This window comes from Fragaria vesca, linkage group LG6 (assembly GCF_000184155.1).
Source record: "Fragaria vesca subsp. vesca linkage group LG6, FraVesHawaii_1.0, whole genome shotgun sequence".
NCBI lineage: Eukaryota > Viridiplantae > Streptophyta > Magnoliopsida > Rosales > Rosaceae > Fragaria > Fragaria vesca.
Genome location: NC_020496.1, coordinates 16,360,820 through 16,373,592, shown reverse-complemented (window position 1 = coordinate 16,373,592; position 12,773 = coordinate 16,360,820). Strand labels below are relative to the sequence as shown.

General features: G+C 36.5%; 2 protein-coding genes and 1 pseudogene across 2 annotated transcripts; 1 reads left to right on the top strand and 2 right to left on the bottom strand.

Annotated features, from left to right (window-relative positions):
• Positions 1 to 1,092: 1,092 nt before the first annotated feature.
• Positions 1,093 to 2,004, bottom strand: LOC101305870 (probable CCR4-associated factor 1 homolog 11-like). Its single transcript, XM_004305416.1, has one exon. It carries the CDS (start codon positions 2,002 to 2,004, stop codon positions 1,093 to 1,095), a length of 912 nt encoding a protein of 303 aa, XP_004305464.1.
• Positions 2,005 to 3,066: 1,062 nt separating this feature from the next.
• On the bottom strand, positions 3,067 to 7,106 carry LOC101305582 (trimethylguanosine synthase-like). The gene is made up of 6 exons (XM_004305415.1): positions 6,995 to 7,106; positions 6,535 to 6,775; positions 5,770 to 5,905; positions 4,521 to 4,612; positions 3,290 to 3,413; positions 3,067 to 3,147 (listed from the first exon to the last, which is right to left on the bottom strand). Exons 1-6 carry the CDS (start codon positions 7,068 to 7,070, stop codon positions 3,067 to 3,069), a joined length of 750 nt encoding a protein of 249 aa, XP_004305463.1. The 5' UTR covers positions 7,071 to 7,106.
• Positions 7,107 to 8,488: 1,382 nt separating this feature from the next.
• LOC101305289 lies at positions 8,489 to 11,037 on the top strand (annotated as a pseudogene).
• Positions 11,038 to 12,773: the final 1,736 nt, after the last annotated feature.

Below are 12,773 nucleotides of genomic sequence, written 5' to 3'. Positions count from 1 at the left end.
ATGGTTTTAAAATATGAAATTAACAGAAGTTGATATATTTGACGGTTGAGTAACAATTTGGCTAATTTGTCAAAGTTAGGGTAGGAAAATAGCAGGAAAAAAAAAAATAGAATTTGGCTTCTCTACTGGATTTATATTGTTTGGATTTGCTTGGATGACTTCTAACCATTGGATTGAATACAATCTAAAACCGTCATGTTATCCTTATGTCATCTTTACTCCATCTAATGGTTATAAGACATCCAAGCAAATCTTAACAACTTAAATCCAAACAGAGAATTCAGATCTGAAAAAAAGGTAGGGTAGCAAATTGACATCATAGTAAAAACTAAGGTAACAAATTGGCTAAAAAGCCTTGATTTTATTGAACAATGAGCATTTTAGGAAAACTAAGGAGTTGTAGATAGCGTTTTAGTTTTTTATAAAAGTAAATTAGAGATCCATTAAGCAGAGAGGTCCAAGTAGCATTTTTGAACTTATGAACAGAAGCTCTCTTTTTATTTTAATTTTTTATTGCAGCTCAAAAAGACGTCCTTTCATATAGAAAAAGAAGAGGCTGATGCAAAGATCCAGGGTCCACATAGAATTAGAAGTTCGACACTTGGCCTACGTTTATTTATCTTCAGTTCACTTCATTCTCTCACGTTCTCATTCTGGAGAAGAGCATATGCATCTATATTTGTGTTATTTATTAAATCGTTTGACAATTGGTGAATGGAAGATTGCAATTTTGAAAGCTCTAATTTGTTCTTAGCATTAGAGCTTATTGTGAAAACCTTATTGCGCATATTGGTCAAAGGCAACTGTACGACAAAATGACATTTTTCACATTGTCGAATTTGAATGGGAGCTGACCAAAAATGAGCAAATTTGGTTCATTCATAATTTAACAAGCAAGCTAATTAGAGACCAACTAAAAAAACTCAACTCGTAAACGTTGACACTATAATTGAACAAGATGAAAAGAAAACCAAAAATAAAAGAATAAAAGCTAGCTAGCTAGCTATATATAGTCAGATACAGGAAGAAAAAAGAACACGATGAACAACTAAAACTGCCTTGAAGTCTTGGGTAAGCTCCTAGCCTCCTACACTAACTTGTTATACTGTTATACATACATATGTGGTTGAGCTTGAGAAAGGTTAGATATGTCAAGAGACTATCAGAGCCGGCCTGGTGACTCTTCCCAGCCACACGAGGAATCCCCAGCGTCTCCGCCACTTTGTCCAAACCTCCATGTAATTTCGGATTTGAGTCCCTGCTGCTGTCACTCTTGTTGTACTCCCTGATCATGTCCTTGACATCATACACCCTATCCCCAAAGTAGTCCCTTTCAAACTCCATGTACGTATCAAACTTGTCTGGCAAGTTTTGCCCTGTGAGGATCTTGGTGAAGTATCCCAAATCATATAAGATCTGGAAACCCACCCATACTACTAATTTGTTTCCCAACAGCCCAGCTTCCAAACACTTTCTTGCAAATTTATGCGAAGGAATGCCATCCTTCTTGTGTTTGCGGAAATCGATTCCTTGACGCATAAGAAAGTCGACTGAGTCCTTGTCTTGACGATCACGGACAATATCAAAGTCGCTGAAATTGAACTCCCAGGTGTATCTGTTTCCGTGAAGGTCTGCGAGTGTGAGACCTAACTGGATTATGTTGGTCTCATTCACATTCTTCCTCATCATGTCATACATGTAATCAGGGTCATCGAGACGACCTTTGTCGGATTTATAAAGTGTGCCAGGGTATTCTGTGTCTATAGAAGCGAACAAGCGGCCACCTTGGCTAATTAGATTCCAAATTCGTTTGAACTCGTGCGTTAAATTGCTCTTCCAAACCTGATAAATAACATCAGGTGCAGGAACAGGGTCAGGATCATGCATGGGGAAGGGAATAACTGGGTAGTAGCAGTACTGCATTGTACCCAAATAAGGATTCATGAACGGCACAGGCGGTAATGGAAACTGCAGATATTGCATATCTTCGATAGCTGCTTGCATCTTGTTCGAAATCTACAATTTTTTCGATGATTTTCCGATGGTAAGATAATTAGTTCAGAGAATAACGAGGGGAAGAAGGCATAGGGGAGGGTTGTTATATAGATATACAGCATTACCAAATCGAGACAGTACTAAATGGATTTAGGAAAACAGAATACTTGTACTTATCCTCAATTTCTGACAAGTTTATCTTGATGGGGATTAGGAATTGTATTTTTACTCATACTTGTACTAAATTTTTGATAAGAATATTTTGATGGGGAATAGGAATTGAAACCAAAAGGGAATAGGTAGCTTAGTTACATTCCTGAAGGAAAGAGTATATCTAAAACTCATATCTGCGCTGCTAGATCAGTCTGTCTGCAAATTATGATTACAATAAGCTGGTTGACATTCGGTCATTCACCCCCTAAACTTTTAATTTAGACCTTCTTTTCTTATAAAAATATATAAAAAAATCTGAACATGTGTCAATTTCACAATTCACTACAAACACTTTTAAGTTTATACTTTTGAGTAAAAGAGTTTATTTTCAGGGACCGGTTGACTCATGTAAAACGGCCGCTCCATAAAAAACTGACTCCTACCAACATTTTTCTTTTCTCTACTCTTGATCACAGATGAATTTTACAAGTAAATAAAAAAGTAAAATACAAAATAAAAAAAACAATTACCAAAAAATCGGGAAGGCCAAGCTACTCATAGCTCATGATAATTTTGAGTTCTGTAATTAGTCAAATCACAGAATGTGAACCACGTTTCTATTGACATGCAGTACCATTTGAGATTTTTGTTGTTTTAAGCCTATCATATAACTTCTACCTTTGATCTTGGGGACACAATGAGTCAGTTATAATGATTTAAGTAGGGCAGACTAATATTAATACTACAATTGCAAGTTCAGGAAGTTGATCATCACCAACTGAACTGTCTCAAAATCTTGGTTTAAACAAGACATCCTTTCGCTCGCCCAAGTTAAATAAGTATATGTATATAGTACAAATAATTCTGATAACTGAAAACATCAAGACATATACTACTCATAACTGAGAAAGATTATGGTTACCCATATTGACCCGCTGCTGCACCACCAAAGTAGACTGTTACACCCTTTAATTTGCCATGCACATAATTTTCTTCAATCTGCACATTCGTTATTTACTGTGAAGTTCATAGTTATGTTTATAAGGCAGACTGCTCAACCGCAAACTGCAGAAATACATTTAAAAGATGATACTATGGACGGTCACTATTCATTACGGAAAAATTGTATGTAGAGCCATACCTCAAATTCCAGAGGAGGAGAAGACAACCAACAAAGTTCTTCGACTTGGAGTAAGTCTACATTTCGAGGTAAGAACATAATGATGTTGGGTGTAATTGCTTGAGCAGCTTGAAATAAGTCATACCTGTGCATGAAGAGTACAATAAATATTTGGAAAAGAAAAACAAAAAGAAGATATAACTTCATGTCTTCACGTTTCTTAAAGATGGAGAGAAAATAAGAGACTTCCCCTAGAACATGGAACACCAGTAGTAGCACCTTCCAAAGATTCACACCCAATTAATTTTATCTTGTCCTCACCATTCATTTCAAGATGAAAAAAAGAAAGAAATATAGTTATACTTATTTCTCATATTTCTTCTTTCATGCAAGCAGCAAGTATATATATGAGCTCTTTCAGATTAGATTTATATTTCTGAACTAAACGAAAAGAAGGTTAAAAAATGAAAACTAAATATGCATCTTAGACTACTGTCACTGCTATAAATATCAATGAAAACTTGCACTGACCCACAGATGGCACAAATTTGCTGCAGGAGACTACTGGAATGTTGTTTCCTTACCTACAAGTCCTGAAATGGGAACAATTAAATTCCAACACGAGTACAGATTTACAAAACGGCGGGGGAGTGGGGATAGAAATTACAATTGGAACAGGCTCTGAAAAGAATCAATCAAAGATTGCACGAAATATGGTTGTAGAAAGACTTTAGGTTGTGTAGTATCTAGCCATCACTATTTTTGAGACTTTATATATAAGGTTAGTGATAATTGGTGAGGAGGTGGGGATGAAAAGGTGGGATTATTGATCATCATGCTTGTTGCAAGAGTTATATCACCCAAATTATGGAAAGAATTCTTTTACAAGAAATACACTTGTGTTTATTAGATCAATAAGTTACATTGTAAGAAAAGGATTCTTTCCCAACAACATTTACAAAGGAGATTGCCTCACTATAACAAAGACTTCAGCGGAAACAAAAAAGTGAGTGACACCCAAATATTACTGCCGGACTGTAGGTTAGCTCCAGCAAACATAGAAATTCCAAGATATGCTTATCCCTTCAACTTCAAAGCCATTTAACTTAATGGTAATAAATCAAGTTCCCACCAACTGCTTTCAATCAGGTGCATGCAGAATTTAGACAGATATGCCTAAACCTTTACAATAGCATGCATTATTGTAATATAAGCTCCACAATATGCTAAGAAGAAGAAGTGCATTACTAACCCATCTTTTGGCTCGAGTAAGTCGAGTGTAAATTTCTTCACTCTTCTGTATGATGGGCCTCCCCAAGGTGGTGAAAGAAACACTATGTCCCCCTATAAAATTTAGACAAAAATGTGTGTTGAGTCCCATTATCTTCTGAAAAATTCTAAATGGAAGATGAAACTTGTGTGACATGTAATAGATTTATATGTATTTATTCATGGGTTGACTGCTTTTGAACACATTGAACTCTACCGTCATATCACCAACCGCCATAGTTAAAATCCCTTTTTTAACATCAATGATTGTATTAGCAGTAGCCATAAAAGGACGCCATCCAAGTACAACAGGGATCTTTCTGCTTGAAATTTTGATAGGTTCATTCATATATTTTTGTAGCCCATGATGATGATGAACTTCATCATCTATTGAACTGTGTTATGTCATATAATAATATCAGTATACAAAGATCCCAAGAAATCTTTAAGAGTTCTTGAAAAGGTGCAGCACAGTACAGTTAACCAACTCAAGGAATCAAAAAAGTATCTCCGCTTACCAAAACGCACAACATCAAAACATACTGAAAAGGCCCTCCCTCCCGCAGACAAACACACAAACACAGGTTTCTACAAAGTAATCATTTATGAGTAGAATAAAAAGCCAAACAAAGGTTTTATTTCTTTCTCGACTTTCTGCAGTATGTAAGCTAAACAGGAGGCCATCCAAAAGAGCAAAAACTATGCCACAAACTTTGAATAATTGTGGAACACAAGTTCCTTAATAACAAAAAATTCAAATCCAACAAAAATGTCCTAACTGAATTATGAGATTAGATGGATTATGCATAGAAAGCGCCCCAAACAGTCTGAACTGTTATCCTAAATCTGAAAACTGAATGTATTCAATTTTACCCCTCTGTTCAGGGAAGGGGGACAAATGTGTATTGAATTTGTAGATTACATGAACAAAAGGAGGAATAGCAACATATTTCTGGATCACTTAAGGATAATATTAATAAGATCCCTTATCTGATTGTTGCAAAATATTTTTCAGACATAAGCTTTACTAGGTAGTCAGAAGGAACCACTACAGGACAAATAATTGAATTAACTACTTGAATTAATGGAGTTTCAGTTGATCAAGTAACATGAATACATGATCCTTTTGAGACCACCAGTAGAGTAACAAATTAGAAGGGAAGTTTAACCTTGATAAACCCTGAGAGGCTTTCTATGATTCTCAGAAATTAGTACAGATAGGAAAGCAGTACCTTCAATGATGGTGCAAGTTGGAAGAAGTCTCCAACAATGAAATCAATATAATCTTCCACTCCATATATTCTTGCATTGTTAATGGCCATATCAACTTTAAGAGGATCAATTTCAATAGCAACAACATGACAACACCTGAGAGAGAAGAGAGAAGAGAGAAAAGAGACTAAGCTCTCCTAGCCTCCTACATAAACCATAAGGTCAGTTATAATTCAAAAGTATCTCCAGCAATGCATGCATGACCCTTGGATATACCAAAGGTTCGCCTCCTCATTTCCACCCATTAAGGCAACCTCAAAATACAGAACTTTTATAAAAGAAAAAGTAACTTTAGCTATCATATACCGCAGATGACCTACACATATGTCAAGAGCAGATTAGGTCCCTCATCACTCCATCCGAGTTTATTGTCCACTCTACCTAATTTCTAAAAATAAAAAATAAAAAACCCGTAGCATATATAGTGATCAGGCAGCAAAATCCTAACTTAGGTGAGCATAAAAATTGGCAAGCTGAAACGGCTACCAGCTTCAATGCATCATGCATGTATGTATTCTTTTTAATTTCAAACCGTAAAGCTAAGAACTAGTAGCTGAGCAACTGTTAAGCTAAACAATCCCATACACAAAACTCTTTAAATTTTTGGCAGTCACAACAAAGACACTCAAAAATTGGAAAAAAGATTCCACTCACTAGTGATACATTGAATGATTGAAACAAAACCAATCGAGTAATATGACCAAAACAGTATTGGGTTAACTCACAGTGAAGCAAACTGAATGGCATTGCCTCCGACGCCGGCGAAGCAATCAATAACGACAGTTGGGTTTTGACACCTCTGGGCTTGTGTAATAGCAATCTGTTCAGGAGTGACAGAGTACCAGCCCTGTTCATCCATTTGGATCCCCTCATCATACTTTGAGAAAAGATCATATCTTTGAAACCAGTACTTCTCAACAACAGGGCTCACCCCTTCTTCAGTTACTCTCCTCTTTTGGGTTTGAGCTGACAAAGCACCACAACACAAAAATGAACAACTTTATGGGTTTTTATGGGTTTGGGTTCAAATCAAAGAAGGAAACTTTGTGTTCAGAAATATTTCAGGAACATGAAAATACAAGAGTTGTGCATTGTTCAGTAGACGAATTCCAAATAAAGAATGTAAAACCCAAAAAAAGACAATTTTTTTTTTTCTGGGAATCAAAGGGAGTCAAAAAGGATTACTTGGCAGGTGGGAAAGCTTGGACCTTTTAGAGCGACGAGTCCTTCGCTTCTTTGAAGCCTTCTTCTTCGTCTTCATTCTCTCTGGCTGGAATGAGAGCGGGAACTGAAAAGGTGTGTTCTTAGATTAAAATCAGCAGCTTCTTTTTATTCTTCTTCGGGGCTATTTCATTTTGCGCGATTAATAACTGAGACATAGCCGGGTGTGTCAGGTCCTATTTAAAAAAATAAAATAAAATAAAATAAAAAAAAAAAAAACTCGATTAATCAGTAACCTTGCGAAAATAATAATTTTGCCTGTTCACTAAATTTACAAGATAATACAAACACGAAAATTTACATAGACCACAATAAATATATAAATTAATAATTTCTTAATACATATAATTTATTACTCATTTATTAAGACTTCATACAGAATAAGTCAATTGTGACTTTTTTTTTCGTGAAATTGAGGTCACCTTGAATCTCATCTCAAATTTTTCTTATCATTTGTGTCGCTTAGCATCGTATTTTTCAAGAGGTGTTGAGAGATACTCCAAACTTTGCTTGATCATATTTGATATCATCCCTTAACTCATTTGTATGTTGAACTTTTTTAAAAACTCACTGTTGCAAATGCTTTTGAGTGCCCTACCTGGATTATCTTTATTGTACTCGCACAATGCTTTACGTCTTTCATCCGCAATCATCAATTTTTTTTACTCCTTTACAGGGTTCTAAAAAACGACCTAGGCGGCCGCCTGGGCGCCCGGAGGAGGGTTGCCGTCCCGATTTTAAGCAAATCGGCTAGTGTAGGCGGCCAACCGTTTTTGGCCGGCTGGGCGGACAAAAAACGTTTTTTTTTTAAAAAAAAAAAAAAAACTAAATCTACCCTAAGTCGCTAACAGCCTCCCTCTGTTCTCTCTTCTCAGTCTCTCTGCTCTCTCGGTCTCTCCTCTCTTCGTCAGTTCGTCTCTCATCTCAGTCATCATCTGTGACATTTGTCTCTCGGTCTCTCTCTCTCTATCTCTCGGTCTCTCTCCTCTCTGTCTCTATTCTCTCCTCTCTCGTCCGGTCATCCCCTCTAGTCTCTCTTTCTTCTCTCAAAGTCTCACTCTCTCGTCGACGACGCACAAGGGCAAGCGGCGACGCACGGAGGCAAGCGGCGACGCCCGGCGGCAAGCGGCGACGCCCGGCGGCAAGCGGCGTCGCACAACAGCAAAGCGCTCTCATCCCAGTCCCGGCAATTCACTCTTCACCGGTCTTCAGGAATTCAGGTTAGTTCATTGAATTTGAACTTGATAATTGGTAATTGGTGAATGGTGATTGTGTAATTGATGAATGATGAATGATGAGTGATGTCTTGTTAATTTGAGTGAGTTGTTGAGTTGCAGCAGTTGCTAAGTTGATGAGTGATGAATGATTGTATTTAGAATTTGGTAACTGCTAAGTTGCTGATTTGCTGCTGTTGTTACTTGTTAGACTGAGTCATTGAATTGCTGAGTTGTTGAATCTATGAACTATGAGTCTGTCATTGATTACAAAATATGTACAGGCAACTATGGCAGGCACTACTTCTTCCCTGCATCTAATCCAGTTCCGGAGCTGAATAGCCAAAATAGGTCAGTCTTGAAAGAGTTGAAGGCTAATTCAACTGATATCGGTTGGGAATATGCAGTGTATGCTGATCCTACAAATCCAGATAGATTGAAGTGTTTGTTGTGTAATAAAGTAGTAAGTGGTGGAATAAATCGAATCAAACAGCATATTGGAAACATCAAGGGGAATGTTCACGGTTGTAAGAAGAGTTCGGATGAGGACAAAGCCAAATGTATCAAAGCTATTGAAGATGGGCGAAATAAGAAGAGGCAAAAGATTATCTTTGAAGAAGAATTGAGGCAAGAAGTTGTTATTGAAGAAGATGAAAGGGAAGAGGATGGATCAAGTCATGAGACAAAAAGAAAGAGGCGCTTTCTTGGACCTATGGACCGTTATGCATCCACCATTGATCCCGATTCTTCATTGGATGGAAGCAAGAAGATGAAGCAACAAAATATCAATGATTCATTTTTCAAGGAAAGAACACATAATGTGCATCAATATTTGGCTAGATGGGTGTATGAAGCCGGCCTTCCTTTCCATGCCATTGAGAATGATAGCTTCAAGAGGTTTGTGGAAGCGGTTGGGCAATTTGGCCCGGGTTACAAACCACCAACCCAATACCAATTAAGGGAGCCATTGTTGAAGGAAGAGGTGGAGAGAACTAAGGGCTTATTAAAGAGGTAAGAAGAGGAGTGGGCAAATAATGGTTGCTCTATCATGACCGATGCATAGAGTGACCGGAAAAGAAGAAGTATCATGAACTTGTGTGTTAATTGTGCGGAAGAAACAACCTTTCTTTCTTCTAAGGAAGCATCGGATGAGTCACATACCGGAAAATATATTTTTGAATATGTGGACAAGTGCATTGAAGAAATTGGGCCACAAAATGTTGTTCAAGTGGTAACGGATAATGCTTCAAACAACATGGCGGCGGGAGATTTGTTAAAGTTGAAGAGGCCAACAATATTTTGGACTTCTTGTGCAACTCACACCATCAATCTTATGCTTCAAGGAATTGGCACCCAACCTAAATTCAAGAATGTGATTGACAAAGCAAAGAGTTTCACCATCTACATTTATGCACATCATAAGACTTTGCACTTGATGAGAAAGTATACAAAGAAAAGAGACATAGTGAGGCCGGGAGTCACAAGATTTGCAACCGCTTTCCTTACTTTAAAAAGCTTGATGGAGAAGAAGATTGAGTTGAGATCTATGATTACTAGTGGTGAGTGGAGTGAAAGCAAGCATGCAAAGAGTACAAAAGGGAAGGCAGCTGCGAGTATTGCTTTAAGTCCTTCTTTTTGGAATGGAGTAAATCATTGCTTGAAGGTTTTTGCCCCTTTAGTCAAGGTGTTTCGCCTTGTTAATGGGGATCGGAAGCCATCAATGGGTTTTGTGTATGGAGAGCTACAAAAAGCTAGAGAAGAGATTAAGAAGATGTACAAAAATCAAGAAGCTCACTATCGTCCAATCCTTGACATTGTTGATGGGAAAGCCGGTGAACGACTTAATAGTCCATTGCATTTAGCGGGACACCTCTTGAACCCTTATTACACATGTTGATCCAAGCATTGTAAATGATGGAGTTGTCATGGATGGGTTTATTGAATGTGTAGAGAAGTTCTTTGGTGATGATCTTGACATTCAAGATAAGGTGACAAATATAGAATTGCATAAGTACTTGAATAAAGAGGGTTCATTTGGAAAACCTATCGCTTTGAAGGGATGCTCACAAGATAATGAAAATTATAATCCGGGTAAGAAAACTTCATAAATTTTTTATTTTGTCATTAGAATTGTTTTGCTTTTGTAGTTTTGACTAATTAATAATGTTGTTGGCTTTCTATGTTTTTGTAGTTGGTTGGTGGAATATTTATGGAAATCAAGTACCAAATTTGCAAACTTTGGCTAAAAGAATACTTGGTTTGACAACAAGTTCATCCGGATGTGAAAGAAATTGGAGCGCTTTTGAGGGGGTAATTATTTGCTTAATTTATATAGTTTTGCACTCATAGTCTCATAATATTTATGATAATTTACTCTCTTTTTTTATTCTTAATTTAGATTCATACAAAGAAAAGAAATAGACTTGATGCAACAAGGTTGAACAATTTAGTCTATGTCCAATTCAATGCCAAGATTCTCAACAAAAAGAAAAGAGAGAGAGAGAGAAAAATGTGGATGTTCTTCTTGCTAGTGAAGCTACTAATGCACAAGGTTGGATTGTTGATGGTGGTGATGAGGATACTTTGTCCGATGTCACTAATGAAATGGGTGGAAATGATTTAGGAGTGGATAGTGGCTTAGAGCCTAGGAGAAGTTCTAGGATTCAAGAAATAAGAGAACTTGAAGAAGATTTTGATTCGGATGAAGAGGAAGAAGAAACTATGGATTTTGAGTTTAACTCTGAAACCGAAGAAGTACTTGAAGGATATGGAGAAAAAGAATTGGAGGAGTAGGCTTACAAGAATGTATTTTTCTTTATTTGAATTGTTTTTTGGACATTGTTGCCTACTTGCCTAGATGATGAATTGTGTTTTTTATTTTTGGATTTTCCTAAGGACATTGTTGTTGAAATGTTGAATTGTATTTCTTATTTTCATAAGAACATTGTTGTTAGTACATTTTTAAGGACATATGTTATGTATTTTCATTATTTTCATCATTATATGTTGTTTTTTTCATTACTTTCAGCATTATATGTTTTTTTTTCATTATTTTTAGACATTATAATACCTATTTAACTATTTTTGATTGTATTTATATAATTATTTGTTATTAAAAAATAAAATAAATGTAAAAATACAAATCTGATTAATCCCCGATTGATCCCCGATTAATCCCCGATTGATCCCCGATTAATCCCCGATTGATCCCCGATTAATCCCCGATTAATCTTTTGAGCGATGTCCGCCCGACTAGCGCCCAGCGTTTTTTAGAACCTTGCTCCTTTAAGATGAGAAATCATTACTCATTTTTGTGTTTTTGATATGTTGTCTGACTATGGTTTTTGTTTATTTAAAGTGTTATGTTTGTTTAATGTTCATCAGATAAGCTAATATAGTACATCAAACTAACATAGTACGTTGAATAATGTACTATATCGAGTAAAGTAGCATATTGAATAATGTAAATGTAAAAATTTGATGATATAGTACATTGAATAATGTACAACAATATTAATTTTGTTGAAAAAATAAAAAAATGTTTAAGAAACTAAATAATAGCTTGATAAATTAATAAGTTATTAAATAATCGATAAATTAATAATGTATAAATTTATCGATTAATTAATACCTCGCTAAATTAATAAATTTTGACAGTCCCGACGTTATTAATTTATAAGGGTTTAACTGTATGTGGATTTTAATTTAAAATTACGACCATGCGAGATATCTTTGGCAAACATAAATTTATCGCTCCTCTCCATACCTAAAATATCAGCATTACAACAAACAAGAACCGATAGGGGTTAGGCCGCAACCTAGCATATTCAAAAGCTTCGATTCGATCTCAAGAAGAAACAACCTCTTCCAAGTTTCAACAATATATACCAAAAGGCAACCACCAGTTACAATGACAACATTAAAAAACCGACATTAAAATCAATAGTCCCTGAAATTGACATCGTAACCATGACACACAAACGATATCAACCCGACCAAGACCCTAAACCCTCGCTCAAAGAGGAGAGACAACTATCACAACAAAAAACCTTAACAAAAACCTAGAAAATCAAAATACCTAAGAAAAAGAAAACCTGGGAGTTATTTTGTCAGTTACATGATCAGTCGAGACCCAAACTAAACCCACTAGACCTCTAGGCCAAAAATCCAGATCATGTCATACTTAATCATCCCGATCCAACAACGTCGATGCACCACCGTTCCACCACCATAGCCAACATTACACACTGACATTGAACCCTCAGTAAACAACCGCCAGCTTGTCCCACTGAAAAGCCATACATCGTACCCTATAAGGACACTGAATCAAAAGCCTCAAGCTGTCAACAAAAACATCTAATCTAATTAACCAATGAGCACAACCGTCCCTTCGACCGTTGTAAGTCTCAACCTCAGCCCCCAAGCCGACGTCCAGCGAGTAGAAATTCATATCCAATCCAAATCTTGATTGTCTTGTATTAGGAGAGAGAGAGAGAGAGAGAGAGAGAGAGAGAGAGAGAGACTACCTT